Raw genomic sequence first — 22,002 nt, 5'->3', positions numbered from 1 at the left:
GTTACTGAAAATAATGAAAAGGAGGCATCGTGTCCCACTACTAGGGTAAAAACTGCCATCTGTAGCGTCTCGACCAATCTGACACACTAATTTTTATTTGATTTAACAAATCAATTATTCATTAGATTAACAAATCGTCACAGTCCCCTCACTCAATAAACTGGATGCCAGGATTTATGTAGAACACCAGGCCCGCCTTGGTCACCATGACAACTAATCATGATATCACTGGTTTTATGACCCCCCAGGAATGTGAGTAGAATAACCCACTCATTGTCCCCATAAGGAAAATCCACAAGGAATGGACTTTTCTACTAATTAATTCATAGGAAAACCTTTCTTTGAATGAACAGTGTATCCTTTAGGTCATTGGGTATATTATTGTCATCGTGTATTTTGTCTTTGATATTTTTAGACTATTTTAGGCATGCTTGTGAGGGAACCCATTCCTGATCATCCCTTTTCACTATATGTAATCTTACCTTGTTTAGTATCTATGAATTTGCCTCCTTATGATCGAAACAAGCGTGTATATTATATGTTGGTACATAGGCAATATATATTAGGGCCCTGAGAATCGTTAGTAATTTCGATTTAAGTCCATTTGCAAATTACCATGCTTAGAGAACAAAGGGCCGTAAACCCTACAGCAATTGCCACCTCCCGCTCAGAAATTCCATTTTGGTTTTCTGCCTGTGTCCCAACAACAACAAAAACACACCTATAAGGCCCCAGTGTATTTCTTACAGTTGCCATGTTGCTGAAATGAAGTTAAGCGGCATGAACAATCCCTGCTCTGTTCAGTTCAGTTCAGGACAGGGAGGTTAAACTCTTCTGGGTGAGCTGTGCGTTCTGCAGTTAGAGAGTGTCTGGAGTGCATGGACTGATCTTCATGCTATATAGAAATAAAGGTAGAAAACATGGAGACTGAGAGAGACTTGGGCAGATGGGTGAGTCAACATTCACGAGTAAAGTGTCTTGACCTGTAGGCATGGGCTCAAACCTTACAGAGAGATCACAGTATATAAACAAGACTCATTTAAGTGACTAAGTTAATAGCAATTATTTGTGAATACTTTAGGAATTTGTTCTCTTCTGTATTTGTCCGCCTTTCTTGAGCATCGAAGGGCAGATTTTGTCAATAGTATGTGATAATGTTATTGAAAGGGCCACAGTCTAAGGAATTGTTGGGTAAACTGTCTTATGTGCAGCCTTTATATACTTGATCAATAGTTTTTGAGAATTTTCTTTGGTTATTCGGTTTTGGTGGTTCACCATATAACTTCCTTCTCTGTGTTATGTTGTATTTTTGTCATAAATGTATTTTAAAAGAAGAGATGAGCACAACAGCCTCTTCTGTCTTTAGTGCTGCCAACATGCTGGAGTGATGAACGAATAAGCCAAGCGTGTGTAATTGTAGCTGTGATTGCTAGTGTAATGGCAGGGTCTATATTATGCTAAATCGATTCGTTTTTCAAGTCCTAATACTTGATCATGCAAATGAAAACTTGTGCTGCCTTCATTCGCATATCAACTGTCAGGCAAATGGACTAAATGTGGTCATGGTCTGACTCTAACCATTTTTTATATAGGTTTTTTGTATAGGTTTTGTGATTTTTGTTTGTTGCTAATTGATTGAATCAAAAAAGACATTGCATATCAGATTTTTTTTTCTTCATTGTTTTCCCAAAAACAAAAATTGTGTCATTTACTCAACCCTCATGTTGTTCCAAACCGGTATGACTGACTTCCTTCTGTGGAAGAAGATATTTTGAAGAATGTTGGTAACCAAACAGTGGAATTTTAACCAATTTCTCAAGCTTTTAAACAGATTTGTATTTGTGTTGCTGTGAGAGTTAAAGAATTTTAAGAATTCATTCCAGAGGCGAGAGAGGCCTGCTGAGTTTATTACATTAGACTAGTTTATTACATTGTAATGAAATAGAGAAAGACACCGTGTCGCTTGTTTCAGTCCGTACTAAAGGCGTTCAGGTCTGGTCTTACTTTATGCAGACTAGTCAGATTCTTTTACATTTATCTACATTTACAGTAGCAGAAGCTTTTATCCAAAGTGGCTTACAAATGAGTAATACAAGAAGCGATTTATCATAAGGAGACAATAAGATGTGAAGTGCTAGCAATACAAAGTTTCAAACATTGTCTTAAAAACTACAAGAAGGAGGGATAGGAATAGTGGGAAGAAAAACTTGTTTTTCTATGTCAGCACAGGATAGACGTGTCTGTCCAGGGACACGTCTGTCCAGATTGGGTTAGGTAAATTCTTGTACCGGATAGTGTTAGGTAAATTCTTCCACAGCAGACCAAATCATTTTACTGGTGGCATAAGATGATATTGCCACGTTGAAAGTCACTGAGCTCTTTAGTACACCCAATTCTACTGTAAATGTTTGTCTAGGGAGGTCGTATGCTTGATTTCATGCACCTGTAAGTAGGCATGGGCCGGTATTAGATTTTGACGGTATGATAACCTTAAGCAAAAATATCACGGTATCACGGTGTTGTCGTTACAGCTCTAAAATGTGTTAATTTTTTTAATGACTGGGTAAAAAAAACCTAAAAAACTTTTTCCCGCTGAACACGATATATTTTGTTTTTGAGCAACACACAAAATATTAGGAATAGTAGAATTAGTTTATTTTTTCTTTGATTTGTTTCCTACAAAATAAAAATAAAGACTGGCATTTAACCTAAATCTGTAATTACAGTTATTTAATTTTAGTTATATAATTCATATACATATAATTTATATAATTTCATATAATTTAGTTATATAATTTTATATACATAATTTGATTGAATAATTACTCAATTTGAAGCAAAAACAGACTGTTCTGTTCTGACTAGCTTTGTGAAATTATACTACATGCCTGAATGAAGCAAACAGCAGATGCTCTGAATGAGACGCAGATTCATTCTCTGACAGCAGGAGGCGCTTCTGGAACACCAGATACAGTGTTTCCTTGGTTATCGCTGTTAAACAAAGCAGCACTTAGCTGAAACACTGCTGTAATTTTCTTCCAATAGTTTGTGCATCATGAACAGTGAGTGATCTGCCTGCTACAGTATTTTTCTCTGTGCATCCTTCTTCAGCGTCTCTGGCCTGTGTTAACGGGCGTTTACAGACTTCATATTTTCACATAAATGACATTTTGGAAAATTATTGCATTGCAACGCAGTTTGTGCAAGTCCAGAACAGAGACGAGTTGCAATAAGACAAAAAATTAGAATTGAGTTAAATTAGAAAGGATAAGTGTTTGTGTCTCTTTGAAAATACTAACATTTGTTTCCCGGGGATTACTTTTACATGCGCTTTTACATGCGCAAAAACAGCAAACAACAGAACATGAGGATTCACATGGTCTTACAGCAGATGCTCTGAATGAGACGCAGATTCATTCTCTGACAGCAGGAGGCGCTTCTGGAACACCAGATACAGTGTTTCCTTGGTTATCGCTGTTAAACAAAGCAGCACTTAGCTGAAACACTGCTGTAATTTTCTTCCAATAGTTTGTGCATCATGAACAGTGAGTGATCTGCCTGCTACAGTATTTTTCTCTGTGCATCCTTCTTCAGCGTCTCTGGCCTGTGTTAACGGGCGTTTACAGACTTCATATTTTCACATAAATGACATTTTGGAAAATTATTGCATTGCAACGCAGTTTGTGCAAGTCCAGAACAGAGACGAGTTGCAATAAGACAAAAAATTAGAATTGAATTAAATTAGAAAGGATAAGTGTTTGTGTCTCTTTGAAAATACTAACATTTGTTTCCCGGGGATTACTTTTACATGCGCAAAAAGCAGCAAACAACAGAACATGAGGATTCACATGGTCTTCATATCACATCACGCACCTGCAGCGCCTCTGCGAGCGGAAAAAAACATAAGTGAAGTGACATGTGGCCAAGTATGGTGACCCATGCTCGGAATTAGTGCTCTGCATTTATCCCATCCAAAGTGCTAAAGCACTTTGCAGTGAAAGCTGTCACAAATCCAAAGCAGTGAACACACACACACCGTGAACACACACACCCGGAGCAGTGGCTTTGCTGTACATTCACTCCCCCCACCTACAATCCCTGCCAGTACGAGACTCGAACCCGCAACCTTTGGGTTACGAGTCCGACTCTCTAACCATTAGGCCACGATTTCATCCAAAGCTAGGCTATATATAACGAATAAATAGGCCTATAAGAGAAATATATTTTTACTTAATAATAAATTAAGAAAATGAAAGAAAAACTGTGCAACAAGTAGCCTAGTATGCAGTTTCGGTTCATTTTTGTGCTGCGCGAAACCAATCTGCAGAAAGCGGCATCCTATTTTTCTTTAGGCTTATTTTACAAAACCACAAAGATTTGTTTTTATTGCGAATGTACACAAATAATAGCAAACCTTTTACAATCCCGATTATCTTTATGACTAAAAGGAGTAGTTTCTTCCACTGTTAGAAGGAAAAAATTCAAGTGATTGCGCCGGCGCCGCATGCGCGCACACAGTTAAGCATTGCTACCTTGATGATGCAGAAATAAATAAATCACTTTTTAAACCGTTTAACTGATTGTATTAATCGGTCAAAATTCTTACAGTCGGTTAACGGTTAACCGGTTAAAATGAACATCCCTAGTTGCACCCCTACTCTCTTGACTTGTTATTTGAAGAAAAAAAAGCAATCACTGAAGTTTTTAATCATGCTGATTTGTCCGCAGTGAAGTTCAGCCGTTGTCTTTTTTTTATTTTTATTCGGGCTACTTAAATTAATTTTGGGCTACCAAAATCTGAAGAATGTCTACCCGAAGGGCTACCAGCGATTTTAAAATTTTGCAAGCCCTGATTAGGAAAGGTGATTTGCAAAGATTCATTAAAAATCCTTATACTCACTTTTTCTGTAGGTGAAGCTAGATCACGAATGATTCGCGCGAACAGACGTATTTAGATAGATCGGGGGCTAATTCCCTTCAGAAACAAAGGTAATCCACTGCGTCTTCAGCGGCTCAGATGTCGGGAGTAAATGACGACTGCTATGTTCATTATTACGTTCAACAACAGAACACCTCAGTCGCTTAGGAGTCATTCTTGTCTACATCTGCTCCGGCGGTGAAACAATGGCGGACTGATGACCGCTCACTCAGGGCAGGTCTAAGGTAAGACGCCAGTCCAGTCTGTGCTGAAACACTACTGTCAATCAAACTATCGTGGGAGGGGCCTATTTTTGTGACGTCACACAGACAGGCATATGAGATCGGCTCGATTTGAGAAAGGGGTAAAGATTTTAGTAGATTAAAAAAAAAAACACTGGATGTATTTTTATCATTTTAGGGTGGTTGTGTACACACACTGCCAACACACATTTCAGTTCAAACAACTTGTAAAAATGCATGTAGCATCCTATGACCCCTTTAAAAAAAAAGATCACATGTAATTTATGAATTAAAACAAATCTCAATCCAGAATTGTGTAGCTCTATTTTGCACACGAACAGCCCTTAATCGAGTCCAGTTTTTATGTAGCCTGCTGATTTTTGTTCATGGTATTCAGTTGCAACTAAATGTTTTGCAAAAAGAGACACAGAATAAATATGTTTATATCTAAATGTTTGAATTCATTTTTTTTTTAACCACACTGGAATCAAAACTGGGAATCGATAAGAATCGGAATCGGAATTGATAAAATTCAAACGATACCCAACCCTATTCATGCATTCGTTATTCATTTGATATTTGTTATTAATTTACGATGACCATTTTAAAAGTTCACTGCAACTGCCACTAGGGGCGAAATATGACAATCATATACGAATTGCCCTGCCCAGACATCAAAAACCGTCAGACATTACATTTTTAATGAATGTGACAAATTTAACACACGCTTTCATCAGCCATCTCTTTTGTAGACTGTCACTGATGTTGTGTTTGTTGGGGAATTCCACATTTTCAGATGGCTAATGCTGCTGTCCGCCAATTTCGTCAAAGTGTTGCTCATACTCTGAGACGAGTATGGGTCAGATCTGGCAGGAAGACTGAAAATGTCTCTTTTTAGAAAGAGTGGGATGTCCTCAGTTCCTGATGAGCTATTTACGGTCGGCGGAGCATTTGAGAGATGGGGGAGGAGGTGGGCGGGACGAGGGAGGGTATTTTTAACTCTGGCATCTTGAATATCAGGATGTAGTCCGTCTCCATGGAAACCCAGGATCCTTCCGTTGAAGGTGATGAGTGTCAGCCGTAAATGTACATTAGCTTGAGGGTACTCTTCATAATCGGATCCAAATTATTTATGTCAGATGGATAAAAAGAGGTTTCTGGAACAATCTTAACCGTTGGACCAGCTGGTGCAGACCCATCTGATGATGACAGCCTGTTGTTATGGGGATGAAGGCAGGTCGTTTGTAATTGTGCAACAGGCTACTTAGACACGCAGGCCTGTTAGATACAGATGTTCCAAGGCTGCATTTATTTGCTCAAAATGACAGTAAAAGCAGTAACATTGTGAAATATTAATGCCATTTAAAATAAATGCTTTCTATTGTAATGGTTTAAAATGTAATTTATTCCTGTGGTGGCAAATCTGAATTTTCAGCAGCCATTGCTCCAGTCTTCAGTGTCACATGATCCTTTAGAAATTATTCAGATATGCTGATTTGGTGCTCAAAAACATTTCTTATTATCAGTTGTGAAAACAGTTGTGCTGCTTAATATTATCTGTGGAAATCCTGATACATTTTTTTTCTGGAATTTTGATGAAAAGAAAAGCATTTTTTCCCCCCAACAATTTAATTTTGATCATTTTATTGCATCCTTACTGAAAATAAGTATTATTTCTTGTTTGAAAAACTTACTGATCCCAAACTGTGAAATGGTAGTTTATATAGTATCCAGAATTCTCTGCAAATAAACAAATATGGTTTTTGATAGATTAATTCATCCGTTTTGTATTTGTTCCTTCTCTCTAACTGTCTCCAGGGCGCTGAGACGGAGGGCAAGGAGAGAGATGGAGCCTCGGACAATGAGACTAAGTCAGAATCTGGGGTTCCTGAGGTTCCCGTTCCTGCCGATGACACACCAGAGGTTCTCAACAAAGCCCTCTCTGGCCTTTCCTCACGGTAAACCTCTTTAAATCTGCGATTAAAATGACTCTTTAGTAAAGTAGAACACACTTGCATGTGACATGAGATGAAAAGTGTGTCTAAAGCGTCCAGAGCAGATTATTGGCATGTTGCTGTGAACAACAGATGATTCATTCAATAAAAAGGCCACCGGAGCTTTTAGTCCTCGCATTAGGAAGATTATATTTCCAACCAATATGCTTTGTGTTAATGTGTTTGTCTCTCCTGCAGATGGAAGAACTGGTGGGTGAGGGGCATCCTCACACCGGCTATGATCTCCTTCTTCTTTATCATTATTTATCTCGGTCCGATGGTGCTGATGATGATTGTAAGTATTTTCTCTTCTTGTTGTTGTAAACACCAACAGACATTTTCACTTAAGAATCTACTAGATATTGTCTCTTTGTTGCTTTTACACATGACAGATGAGTACCGATGTTGGTTATCCTGTCAACATTATCAAACATTATTACTCAGCTGAGCTGCTGAATTGGTTATGTTCGAGCAGGGCCGCAGATATATTCATGAGACGTCATTGTAGTCTTTGAATAATCAGTGTCCACTTTGTTCCATAATCTGGCTTTTTCAGATATTATAGCCTACAATTATTTGCATGTTACAAAAAATTACTGCTAACGATATTAAAAATCTATACTATGTATAAAAAATATGCACTACACACTCAATAGTTTTTCAGTCTCATGTTGTGATGCTGAAGTGAATTCAGGATTCACAACATTTTAATCAATAAAATATGGAAATATATAGAATTGTACAGAAATGTTGTCATGCCAACTAACTGGAATAAGTTTAAGTCCTAAATTTACTCAAACTAAAACTGAAATAAAAATATTTTAAAGCTAAATTGAGTTTGTCTAGGGAGGTCGTATGCTTGATTTCATGCACCTGTAAGTAGGCATGGGCCGGTATTAGATTTTGACGGTATGATAACCTTAAGCAAAAATATCACGGTATCACGGTGTTGTCGTTACAGCTCTAAAATGTGTTAATTTTTTTAATGACTGGGTAAAAAAAACCTAAAAAACTTTTTCCCGCTGAACACGATATATTTTGTTTTTGAGCAACACACAAAATATTAGGAATAGTAGAATTAGTTTATTTTTTCTTTGATTTGTTTCCTACAAAATAAAAATAAAGACTGGCATTTAACCTAAATCTGTAATTACAGTTATTTAATTTTAGTTATATAATTCATATACATATAATTTATATAATTTCATATAATTTAGTTATATAATTTTATATACATAATTTGATTGAATAATTACTCAATTTGAAGCAAAAACAGACTGTTCTGTTCTGACTAGCTTTGTGAAATTATACTACATGCCTGAATGAAGCAAACAGCAGATGCTCTGAATGAGACGCAGATTCATTCTCTGACAGCAGGAGGCGCTTCTGGAACACCAGATACAGTGTTTCCTTGGTTATCGCTGTTAAACAAAGCAGCACTTAGCTGAAACACTGCTGTAATTTTCTTCCAATAGTTTGTGCATCATGAACAGTGAGTGATCTGCCTGCTACAGTATTTTTCTCTGTGCATCCTTCTTCAGCGTCTCTGGCCTGTGTTAACGGGCGTTTACAGACTTCATATTTTCACATAAATGACATTTTGGAAAATTATTGCATTGCAACGCAGTTTGTGCAAGTCCAGAACAGAGACGAGTTGCAATAAGACAAAAAATTAGAATTGAGTTAAATTAGAAAGGATAAGTGTTTGTGTCTCTTTGAAAATACTAACATTTGTTTCCCGGGGATTACTTTTACATGCGCAAAAACAGCAAACAACAGAACATGAGGATTCACATGGTCTTCATATCACATCACGCACCTGCAGCGCCTCTGCGAGCGGAAAAAAACATAAGTGAAGTGACATGTGGCCAAGTATGGTGACCCATGCTCGGAATTAGTGCTCTGCATTTATCCCATCCAAAGTGCTAAAGCACTTTGCAGTGAAAGCTGTCACAAATCCAAAGCAGTGAACACACACACACCGTGAACACACACACCCGGAGCAGTGGCTTTGCTGTACATTCACTCCCCCCACCTACAATCCCTGCCAGTACGAGACTCGAACCCGCAACCTTTGGGTTACGAGTCCGACTCTCTAACCATTAGGCCACGATTTCATCCAAAGCTAGGCTATATATAACGAATAAATAGGCCTATAAGAGAAATATATTTTTACTTAATAATAAATTAAGAAAATGAAAGAAAAACTGTGCAACAAGTAGCCTAGTATGCAGTTTCGGTTCATTTTTGTGCTGCGCGAAACCAATCTGCAGAAAGCGGCATCCTATTTTTCTTTAGGCTTATTTTACAAAACCACAAAGATTTGTTTTTATTGCGAATGTACACAAATAATAGCAAACCTTTTACAATCCCGATTATCTTTATGACTAAAAGGAGTAGTTTCTTCCACTGTTAGAAGGAAAAAATTCAAGTGATTGCGCCGGCGCCGCATGCGCGCACACAGTTAAGCATTGCTACCTTGATGATGCAGAAATAAATAAATAACTTTTTAAACCGTTTAACTGATTGTATTAATCGGTCAAAATTCTTACAGTCGGTTAACGGTTAACCGGTTAAAATGAACATCCCTAGTTGCACCCCTACTCTCTTGACTTGTTATTTGAAGAAAAAAAAGCAATCACTGAAGTTTTTAATCATGCTGATTTGTCCGCAGTGAAGTTCAGCCGTTGTCTTTTTTTTATTTTTATTCGGGCTACTTAAATTAATTTTGGGCTACCAAAATCTGAAGAATGTCTACCCGAAGGGCTACCAGCGATTTTAAAATTTTGCAAGCCCTGATTAGGAAAGGTGATTTGCAAAGATTCATTAAAAATCCTTATACTCACTTTTTCTGTAGGTGAAGCTAGATCACGAATGATTCGCGCGAACAGACGTATTTAGATAGATCGGGGGCTAATTCCCTTCAGAAACAAAGGTAATCCACTGCGTCTTCAGCGGCTCAGATGTCGGGAGTAAATGACGACTGCTATGTTCATTATTACGTTCAACAACAGAACACCTCAGTCGCTTAGGAGTCATTCTTGTCTACATCTGCTCCGGCGGTGAAACAATGGCGGACTGATGACCGCTCACTCAGGGCAGGTCTAAGGTAAGACACCAGTTCAGTCTGTGCTGAAACACTACTGTCAATCAAACTATCGTGGGAGGGGCCTATTTTTGTGACGTCACACAGACAGGCATATGAGATCGGCTCGATTTGAGAAAGGGGTAAAGATTTTAGTAGATTAAAAAAAAAAACACTGGATGTATTTTTATCATTTTAGGGTGGTTGTGTACACACACTGCCAACACACATTTCAGTTCAAACAACTTGTAAAAATGCATGTAGCATCCTATGACCCCTTTAAAAAAAAAGATCACATGTAATTTATGAATTAAAACAAATCTCAATCCAGAATTGTGTAGCTCTATTTTGCACACGAACAGCCCTTAATTGAGTCCAGTTTTTATGTAGCCTGCTGATTTTTGTTCATGGTATTCAGTTGCAACTAAATGTTTTGCAAAAAGAGACACAGAATAAATATGTTTATATCTAAATGTTTGAATTCATTTTTTTTTTAACCACACTGGAATCAAAACTGGGAATCGATAAGGGACATTTTTACTTAAGACTTAAAAAAACAGGCTGCTCAGATGATTCCATATTTTTAGGGACAAAACATCTAGTTTTGAAGCTTCCAAAAGCAGCGTCAAACGTTTGTTTTTTTTTTTACTTTACTCATTTTCACATGACTAATTTGTGTCTGCAGTATCAACCGCCTGCTCGTGTGGATCTTAAATTAGTCCAATCTCTTTTGTGTTTTGGTGGCATTTGCACTTTCTTCAGTCTGATGAGCATGACACAGACAAATTGCTAAGAGTAAATGAACTGCATGGTGAATATGCAAGCAGAGAGACATAGGGAGCATCTTAAGAGTTGTGCTGGTAATTCCTAAAATCACCACTGTGAATGTTTGGTGTGTCATGATCTTATAGAGTTATGACACTGATGGGAAATAAAGGAGATTGCCAGATTCCAAGTTATGGAAACATCTAGCTACAACTACAGATAATGTTCCATAGGAGAGTCATAAACCAATTAATGTTGAGATATTGTCTCTTTACTGTTTTAAAACATGATAGATGAGTACTGATGTTGTTTATTCTGTTAACATTATTAAACATTATTACTCCACTGAGCTGCTGAATTGTCTGGTTGTCTTCAAGCAGGCCTGCAGATATATTTGTGAGACCTCATTTTAAACTCTGAATAATCACTGTCCACTTTGTTCCATAATCTGTCTGTTTCAGAAATTATAGCCTGTAATTATTTTCATGTTAACAACTGCTAGCAATATTAAAAATCTATACTATTATCAGGGATTAAAGTTTTCGGTCGCTACGATGGATTTCCGTCAGTTCATAAAGACATTTTGTACTTGGAATGAGTTCATTCCTGAATGATACAAGCCCTTCGAACGAATCAATTGAATGAATTATTCAGTGATAAAATCAGTGCTTTGTGCCACCTGCTGGCGGATTTAGTTTAATTCTTAGCGTATAATTTCAGTTATTTAAATAATTTATTATTTCTTTATTCAACATTTTATATTTAAAACATTAATCTCCACATTCAAATTTAACAGGCAATAAATTTCCATAATGGTGAACAATTTTTAATACTGTCCGATAACCAATATGGTCCTGATATATCATGCCATGTAGGGCAATTACAAAAGATGTTATGAGCTTTATTGACTGCCAGTTAGAGCAGCAAAAACACAGGATGAATTCTTGCTTTCGAAAACAGCTAGAAATAGCACATCAGAGTAGAACTGGTAGGTTGCCTGTTAGGTTTTTTTATTGTTGTCTGTGTGTCTTCCACAGGTGCTGTGCATTCAGATCAAGTGCTTCCATGAGATCATCACAATTGGTTACAGCGTGTATCACTCTTACCACCTGCCATGGTTCAGAACACTAAGCTGGTGAGACTTGCAACACGCACCTGCCACCTTCATTTTCATGCTTCATTGTCTCTCCCTCTCTCCCTTTTCTCATTATCTCTCACCCCAGATCTCTCTCTCTGTCTCTCTCCCACTGTGCACTGCCTGTAATGACATGGCATCATCATTATCATTACTTTCATCTTATCATAATATGGCTGTCTTGATGTCTTACAAGTTCTTTAATTTTCTGTGTAAAAATTAGTGAATGCTACGCTTGTTTATTCATTCAGCCATACATGCTATCACCAGCTGTATAGAGGTAGTGTAGCTTGTTTTAAATGTTGAAGGAAAGATTCACCAAGTTTTGTTAACGTGAAAATCCAAACTGAATGCCTTTTAAAGGGGTCATATGATGCGATTTAAATTTTTCCTTTCTCTTTGGAGTGTTACAAGCTCTTGGTGCTTTAAGAAGATCTGTAAAGTTGTAAAGACTATAGTCTCAAATCCAAAGAGATATTCTTTATAAAAGTTAAGAGTCAACCACGCCTACCTAAAACGGCTCGTTCTAACACACCCCCACATGTCTACGTCACTATCTGGGAAGATTTGCATAACACCGCCCAAATGTTCACACAAAGAAAGAAGGCGTAACTTTTATTCTCGCTGTAGTATTGTTGTTGCCGCCATGTCGTGAAGGCGCTGTGTGTTTCGTTGTGAAAGCAAAACTACTTTGTTTGGTCTTCCAAAAGAGGATGATATCTGCTTCGTCATGCCTGGAGCTGATCCGTGCTGGTCGCTGAGGAAATACATCAACTTTGCGCTGTGGATCGCCGGATTGGCTTTCACGTGAACAAAGCGGAGTCCAGCCCGGTGTCGTCACATGTGGTTGCCGCAAGCCCACCAGCCGCTCCTTCATCGAATCCGCCGACCGTGCCGTTCTCAAGCCCGCCCGCCTCCGCTCACTCAAGCCCACCGGCCGCCGCTCACTCTAGGCCTCTAGCGGGGCATAGAGGAGAAACAATAATGTACAGTATGTGGAAAATAATGTGTTTTTTGAACCTTAAACTGCATAAACACATTTCATTACACCAAATACACAAAATAATGTTCTTTTTAGCAACATCATATGACCCCTTTAAAGTTTAAAAATTCAGTGGTGATTTTAGGGATGTCATTTCCATGATCGATCTTCGTTTAAATTAACGATCAATTAATCATTTAATCGTTAACCTTAACACAGTGTCTACACCACGCCGCAACAGCTTGAGGCTGTCTACACTGGTCGCGACAAAGCGACCTTTGCAAATTGTAACGCTTTGACTCGGATAACTCGTTAAATCCATGAAATGAAAGAGATGGAAAACGAAGAGTTGGTGTCCCACACATTTAATGGCTGGTACACGGCAAGGCGCTCCTCTCATACATGAGAGATTAACTCTTTCTGGGCGTTACAAATAAAAGTCAAGACAAAATAATAACAAGAAGGCAGAGCGAACTTATCATCCATAGTGGTTCTCATTACACAGGCACGTAGTCCTTCTACGTCATCACCACATAGCGCACGTTATAAGTTAAGTGATCAGTCTCTTAAAGGGCACACCGCACTATAATGTGATGCATGCAAAAACATAGTTTTGGCCGTTACAAAATCATTTGAACTTTAAGTCAGTACGTCAGAAATAGAATGAAAAATGTGCACCAAAATACCATGGATTTACTTTGGAAAAATCTATTTATTTATCAATTTATTTAAATAATATGTATTTACCTTTATTACATTGGATTCCTGAGAATTGAAGGAGGGATGCATGCCTAATTTTTATTAAATAATGTTGCAATGCAAAAAAAAAACTTTCTAAACTGTTTTTTTTTTGTTTCTAAACGGGCTTCAATTTCTTAATGCAAAATACCTTCATTATTTTTCTTTTGTGGCAAAGTATGACATTTCTTAGCGTGCATTTCTTGATTTACCCTGTTTAAACTGGTGAACTTTTCTTTGAATTTGTTTTTAGGTTTTGTAATTTAGATATCTGGCAAATCAGGTCTGAGTAAAACTATTTCTCAACATTAGTCCTGCTGTGTAGCCCAACATACCATCCATCCATGTAGTCATAATCCTAGTCAGCTGCTGCTCAGCTACAGTCTGACCATTTCCTACATTTCCTAATGCTAATAAATTGGCCCATTAGAATTACTTTGACAACCATCAGAAACACTTTGATTAATGAATGGATGTGAAAGGCCTTTGTCAAAATAATGTCTGACTGCTAATTGTAACGTTTTTTTGTCAGGTACTTCCTGTTGTGTGTGAACTACTTCTTCTATGGTGAAACAGTGACCGATTATTTCTTCACACTGGTGCAGAGGGAGGAGCCTCTACGAATCCTCAGCAAATACCACCGCTTCATTTCCTTTGCCCTGTACCTCACAGGTTAGAACCTTCTCTTTCCAACAAGTGTGGTACTTCATTTGATTATTGATGTTTCTGGCTCTAAGGCCTTTGGGAACTTTTATAACTAATAGTTCTCACAGTTACTGCTCAGTCCAACAACTCAACCACTTTTCCACACAGAATGTTGAAGGCAAAGTCAGATGCAGTCTTCAAGATGTTTTATATTGAAATGCAGACATAATGATTTGAGATTTTTGGGGTGTTGGTTTTTCATAGGCGTGAAGTTAATGTCATCCAGGATGTGGTTCGGCTCTCTGTCTGTCTGTACACCCCTCGCTCATTTTCTCTTTCAAAAAGATGCAAGACACCAGATTTCATCATAAGTTAAACGTAATGTGCACATTTTTTTGGCCACTGGCTTCCTGTCAAACAGGACATAATTAGTGACACAGTGTCACTGGCCTAAAATAGTCCCATAGACATGTAGGGATGGCATTGGTGGAACGGTCCGTTTTACTAGATGTGTGTGTCTTTTCCAGGGTTCTGCATGTTTGTTCTGAGCCTGGTGAAAAAACACTATCGCCTGCAGTTCTACATGGTGAGTGAGTGTGCAAAAGTTGCCTTTAATCTGTTCTACAGGTTCAATTATAGGTTCCATAGAACAAGTTCAGTATAAAGTGTTTTTTTGTATGCACATGCTCACATTCTCTGTTTTTGTCATTCTACAAATACACAAGCATACATCATGCATGTCAGGCTGCATGAGGTTTTCTCGCATTAATCATGTTGCACACAGACCTACACGTTTCTTTTTCTTATCATAGCACTGCCTTTTGTCCCAGATTTGAAGTGAATCGAGCTATTCAATCCCATTTTTTTCTTTCCCCAGTTCGGCTGGACTCATGTGACCCTGCTGATTGTGGTGACTCAGTCCCACTTAATCATTCATAACCTGTTTGAGGGGATGATCTGGTAAGATGATGCCTCCTGTGTGGCACTATCAAAACCCATATGACATTTACACATTTAAATTTTACAATCCATTGTCAGTCCAGAATATTAGATAGAGTACAGTTGGATTTCTGGTGTGGGTGATCTGTTTATATAAGATAATCTGTTTCTGTGTATGCAGGTTTATTGTGCCCATCTCCTGTGTTATCTGTAATGACATCATGGCTTACATGTTTGGCTTCTTTTTCGGTCGCACCCCTCTCATCAAGGTTTGTGTTTTTAACACCTCAGTTAAATATTTAAAAATCAAATATTATTACATCTAAAATATAATAAAATGGCTGTATAATATTTACACTCCCGTTCAGTAGTTTGGAGTAGGTAAGATGCTTTAACGTTTTTGAAAGACGTCTCCTATGCTCACCAAGGCTGCATTTATTTGATCAAAAATACAGTAAAAGCAGTAATATTTTAAAATATTGTTACGATTTAAAATAACTGTTTCCTATTTTTAAATATTGTAAAATGTAATTTATTCCTGGTAGCAAAATTTTATTTTCAGCCATTACTCCAGTCTTCAGTGTCACATGATCTTATTCTAACATGCTGATTTGGTGCTCAAGAAATATTTCTGAATTTTATGAACAATTGTGCAGTGCACTTTTTTACAAGCTTCTTTGATGTTTGGGAAATAATAACAGGACTTATATGAAATAGATTTTTCACTTTTGATCAATTTAATGCATAATTGCTAAATAAAAGTAATTTTTTCAAATGTATTATTTTAATTTTAGTTACTCCAAACCTTTGAACAGTAGTGTGTTTAAGTTGCTTTTAAACCCTTAAGCCATACTCATAATTTTAGCTATTGTTTTTAATCAACTGGTGTTTTATTGGATATTCTGCTAAATGTCCTCTCGCTTATGAACAATTGTGCAGTGCACTTTTTTACAAGCTTCTTTGATGTTTGGGAAATAATAACAGGACTTATATGAAATAGATTTTTCACTTTTGATCAATTTAATGCATAATTGCTAAATAAAAGTAATTTTTTCAAATGTATTATTTTAATTTTAGTTACTCCAAACCTTTGAACAGTAGTGTGTTTAAGTTGCTTTTAAACCCTTAAGCCATACTCATAATTTTAGCTATTGTTTTTAATCCACTGGTGTTTTATTGGATATTCTGCTAAATGTCCTCTCGCTTTAAAGGGGTCATATGATGCGATTTCAATTTTTCAATTTTTCCAAGAGTGTTACAAGCTCTTGGTGCATAAAGAAGATCTGTAAAGTTGCAAAGACTAAAGTCTCAAATCCAAAGAGATATTCTTTATAAAAGTTAAGAGTCAACCACACCTACCTAAAACGGCTCGTTCTAACACGCCCCCACATATCTACCTCACTATGTGGGAAGATTTGCATAACGCCGCCCAAATGTTCACGCTAAGAAAGAAAGCGTAACTTTTATTTTCGCTGTAGTATTGTTGCTGCCGCCGCGTCGTGAAGGCACTGTGTGTTTCGTTGTGAAAGCGAAACTACTTTGTTTGGCCTTCCAAAAGAGGAGGATATCTGCTTCGTCATGCCTGGAGCTGATCCGTGCTGGTCGCTGAGGAAATACTTCAACTTTGTGCTGTGGATCGCCGGATTGGCTTTCACCGTGGACGAAGCGGAGTCCAGCCCGGGGTCGTCACATGTGGTTGCCGCAGGCATCACAATATGGTACGGGACGTAACATTTCCATCACACGCTTGAGGAATTTGGCCAATCACAACGCACTGGATAGCTGGCCAATCAGAGCACACCTCACTTTTTCAGACCGATGAGCTTTGTAAAAATCGACGCGTTTCAGAAAGGCGGGGCATAGAGGAGAAACAATAATGTACAGTATGTGGAAAATAATGTGTTTTTTGAACCTTAAACCGCATAAACACATTTCATTACACCAAATACACAAAATAATGTTCTTTTTAGCAGCATCATATGACCCCTTTAACTATAAAAGTGATCCACCAATGTTCATCAATCAGAGAGTGTCCCAATACTTTGATTAGTTTGAGCTGTACAGTATATCTGCTGTTTTATGATGTAAAAACCTAATTAAATTTTTTTTATGTGAAATGTTTTGCTTGCGAAGTGTGCTTGCGCTATCTTTCTTTAAAATAATAAATACCAGCGAAACAATAATGTACAGTATGTGGAAAGTAATGTGTTTTTTGAACCCGAAACCGCATAAACACATTTCATTACACCAAATACACAAAATAATGTTCTTTTTAGCAGCATCATATGACCCCTTTAACTATAAAAGTGATCCACCAATGTTCATCAATCAGAGAGTGTCCCAATACTTTGATTAGTTTGAGCTGTACAGTATATCTGCTGTTTTATGATGTAAAAACCTAATAAATTTTTTTTTATGTGAAATGTTTTGCTTGCGAAGTGTGCTTGCGCTATCTTTCTTTAAAATAATAAATACCAGTTGCTTTTAATGTTTGTCTAATGCAGTAACATTCATACATTTTTGAGTGTGGCTTAACTGTCTAAATACTTTCTGTGGCTTCTGTGTAATGTGTATTTTTAGTACAGTTCTCTTAATGCTGATTTTTCTCTGCAGTTGTCTCCTAAGAAGACATGGGAGGGGTTTATTGGTGGCTTCTTCGCCACTATTGTTTTTGGAATCCTAGTGAGTAATAATAACCCACTTCCTCTTCTTCATCTGGTCTTCTCTGATTGTTTTTATGTAGATTTGGAAACCTTGGTGATGTAAGAATAAGAATGGCCTTGATTGACACCTTGGAAGGGGCTGATTAGTTCTTTTCAAAAATGATTTGATGTGTCTGAACAATAACAAATCACATTTCGTCCCTTCTCTAGCTGTCTTATGTGATGTCAGGTTACCGCTTCTTTGTGTGTCCTGTGGAGTTTAACAATGACTCCAACAGTTTCACAGTGGACTGTAAGCCGTCTGAGCTCTTCCAGCTTCAGGACTACGGCCTGCCGCCAGTACTGCAGTCCATCACGGGCTGGGTAAAACACACACTCACACGTTCACAGTCTGTCTGTCTTCACAGATACTTACACCCAATGTCTCTCACTCGGTCTGTCCACTCCTCCTCTCTTTCTCTTGTTTCTTTTTTTTCCTGATCTTTGTGCCTGTGTTTACCAGTTGCTCAGACACAGCCATCTGCTGACTTTCCACTCACTGTGAATCTGTCACAGCTCTGCTTGAATCAGTCTCTGTGTTTTGTTGATGCTGACATTCTTTGGACCACAATGATTTAAGCGAAAGAAGAATCCTTTAAGTGTTACATATTTTGAAATTGCATACAAATAAAGACAGTGTCTTACACATTTCCCTCTCTCTCCCATTTTCCTCTTAGACCATAGTAAAGTTGTACCCATTCCAGATCCACAGCATTGCCCTGTCTGCCTTTGCCTCCATAATGGGACCTTTTGGAGGCTTTTTTGCCAGTGGCTTCAAAAGGGCCTTTAAAATCAAGGTGGGTGTAATTTGATACAGATCTGGAAAAAAAAGGTTCAGTCTTGGTCCAACTATTACCTACAGCATTCTTCACCACAAGGCAGCTTAAGGGGGCCGTCTATGCAATAACAGTAAAAGACACATTTAAATGTGGCACAAAGCTTTAGTGTACCTGAGGAGTTTCCTGTCCTGTGTTTTACACTCTGGTCATACTGTCTCTCTGATGTCCATCACTGCAGGACTTTGCAAACACCATTCCAGGTCATGGAGGAATCATGGACCGTTTTGACTGTCAGTACCTTATGGCCACATTTGTAAATGTTTACATCGCCAGCTTTATCAGGTAAGATTGTTAGTACTGAATTTCTGGTACAGTTGTATGTGGGTTGTAATTGACTTCTGATCAATTACATACAGAACCAATCCAAAGTTTGGGGTGGGTAAAAAATTATTATTATTATTATTTTATTTTTTTAAATGGAAAGTCTCTTTTGCTTACCAAAGCTGCATTAATTAGATAAATACACATTTTAAAACAACTATTTACTCTCTGAATATATTTCAAAATGTAATTTTCTCCTGTGATGACAAAGCTGAATTTTTAGCAGCCATTACTCCAGTGTCACAGTGTCACACGAACCTTCAGAAATCATTATAAAATGCTGATTTGGTTCTCAAGTAACATAGTTGATCAATTTAATGCATGCTGAAAGTAGAGCTAAAAGTATTCATTTCTTTACATAAAAAAATAAATAAATATATATATATATATATATATATATATATAAATAAACAATCTTACTGACCCCAAACTGAATGCATATGATTTTTAATTTGTAACTGATATTATTACTCGTTATGCACTGACATTACATTTCTTGACTGAAAACGAATTCAAACATTCTGGAATTAAATAACTTAGATAACATTATTTTACTGAATGTTGTCCCAGGCAACCTGGCCTATGGACATGTCCTTTTGTCTATTTATTTATTTACTTATTTATTGTGATGTTTTATATAATGTATATATCTATTTTCTATTTATTTGGTCTAGATTGGGATAGTTTGAGTTTTTATTTTGTGAGAATGACTGAGTGACGGTTCTATGAACTAAGTGCCTTGTTAGGATAATTTTTGTTTTTCAAAGTCTAAAATATTATCATAGTACTATTATATTCAGAGTAATATTAATCATGTATGTCTTGAGCATAAAAACATTGTGTTTGACATTTCCTCTCTTTTAGAGGGCCAAACCCCTCTAAAGTCATCCAGCAGCTTCTTGCTTTGAGACCAGACCAACAGCTCCACATCTTTAACTCGCTCAAGGCTCATCTGACAGAGAAAGGCCTGCTCCCTCTCCTGGAAGAAGCAGCCTAGTTTCTCGGAGCAGCCCAGGGACATCCCAACGGAGTGGGCTGTGGAGAGAGAGAGAGTGCAACGGAAGCAGATCCAGGCATGTATGGAAGTGGGAGATGAAATGAGGAACATAAGGGAAACAACGGAAAACTGAACCACAACCTTGGGTCGTTCCATTTTCAGTGTGTTTGCGAGAAAGAGTGCGTGAGTGTGTGTGTACAAATCAGTGGTTTTGCTTATTTTATTTTTTGTGAATGTTTGTTTTATGTTTATCTCTTATGCCACAAAAGAATATTATATATATACAGTATATTAAGATAACATTGACGTTGTTGTTACAGTTCTTTGTGAGTTGAGCTGTACAATTCCACTTGTGTACAAATGTTCTGTACCTATTGATTGCCTGAATATTTTATAGTTTACACTGTTTTATTTTGTTTTAATGCACTGCTCATCACACTGTCATTTCAACCTCAGGCTAGCCTTTGTTTATTTTTTGCTAACAGGTGTTTCCATACCCCATCATAGTTACAAAAAAAATTGTATTCTCACTGCAGTGTGCCGTAATTCATATTTGTCTCCCCGGTCTTGGGTTTTGACATTTTTGTAACATTATATTTAAGAGAATTATGGATATAAATTGATATCAAATGTGTGCTTCAGCCTAATAGGTGGTGACTGTTACAGCTCAGTTGTGAGACTGTATGTATACTGTACTTCCTGAAGGTAAGGAGAAGATTCAGATGTCATTATTCAGTGTTGGAGAGGAAGTTAAGGCCTCATCAGACTATAATTACGTGGCTTTTATGTTTGTTACAAAGAAACGGTCCCTGTAAGCCAAAGTTAACTTTAATTATAATTAAGTTGTTATTAGTTTAATAATAATTAGCTGTTACTCAGCACTGAAAAAGACCATTTGGAGATGTTGACAAACATTTTGCACTGAATGTTAAATGTTTTAAGAATTACTGTTTGTGGTCTAAATCATAATTTTATAATTTCTAGTTTTATTTTAATGTTCTATCGTCACTGAGCAGTTACAAGCTAATCATAGTCAAGCTATGGGTGTTGTTTTTGTGTGTTTGTGAACTGTTACTTGCTAAATGGTTAATGATCAGGCTGAGCCATCTTCACCATTTTCACTGCATGAGACCAAGTCCACCACGTCTCATTTTATAATTCTATTTCATCTGTTTTTTTCTACCATCACCTGCTGTGTAAACTCAACCAAAAAAGGGTCAGAACTATTGTGTGTTTTGCTTAAGGTATTTTGTTCCTCTCTAATACGTGATGTCATTAACGCACGTGCCATAAACAAATATTTATTCACCCAAAAATAAAAATGGGATGTTTATCTGCTTACCCCCAGGGCATCCAAGATGTAGGTGATGTTGTTTCTTCAGTAGAACACATGATGATTTTTAACTCCAGCCGTTGCAGTCTATCAGTCGTATAATGCATGGCAATGGTAACAAAATCTATGAGCGTAAAAAAAACATGCACAGACAAATCCAAATTAAACCCTGCGGCTCGTGACGACACATTGATGTCCTAAGACACGAAACGATCGGTTTGTGCGAGAAACCGAACAGTATTTATATTATACTTTACCTCTAATACACCACTATGTCCAACTGCTTTGAGCGCGCAGATGAATGATGAATTAAAAATCATCATTTGTGTTCTACTGAAGAAACAAAGTCACCTACATCTTGGATGCC

At 37.4% G+C, this 22,002-nt stretch overlaps 1 protein-coding gene across 1 annotated transcript; it reads left to right on the top strand.

Annotated features, from left to right (window-relative positions):
- Positions 1 to 920: 920 nt before the first annotated feature.
- On the top strand, positions 921 to 20,553 carry LOC107557099 (phosphatidate cytidylyltransferase 2-like). Its single transcript, XM_016240424.1, has 13 exons — positions 921 to 950; positions 6,979 to 7,118; positions 7,353 to 7,449; positions 12,042 to 12,139; positions 14,392 to 14,531; positions 15,032 to 15,090; positions 15,382 to 15,464; positions 15,625 to 15,712; positions 18,057 to 18,125; positions 18,317 to 18,469; positions 18,823 to 18,942; positions 19,163 to 19,266; positions 20,170 to 20,553. The coding sequence occupies exons 1-13, from the start codon at positions 921 to 923 to the stop codon at positions 20,300 to 20,302; spliced, it is 1,314 nt and encodes a 437-aa protein (XP_016095910.1). The 3' UTR covers positions 20,303 to 20,553.
- The last annotated feature ends 1,449 nt before the right edge of the window (positions 20,554 to 22,002 follow it).

Source organism: Sinocyclocheilus grahami, unplaced genomic scaffold, assembly GCF_001515645.1.
Source record: "Sinocyclocheilus grahami isolate Dianchi unplaced genomic scaffold, SAMN03320097.WGS_v1.1 scaffold589.1, whole genome shotgun sequence".
Classification (NCBI taxonomy): domain Eukaryota; kingdom Metazoa; phylum Chordata; class Actinopteri; order Cypriniformes; family Cyprinidae; genus Sinocyclocheilus; species Sinocyclocheilus grahami.
The sequence above is the reverse complement of the archived record's forward strand: the minus strand, read 5'-3'. Positions and strand labels throughout refer to the sequence as shown.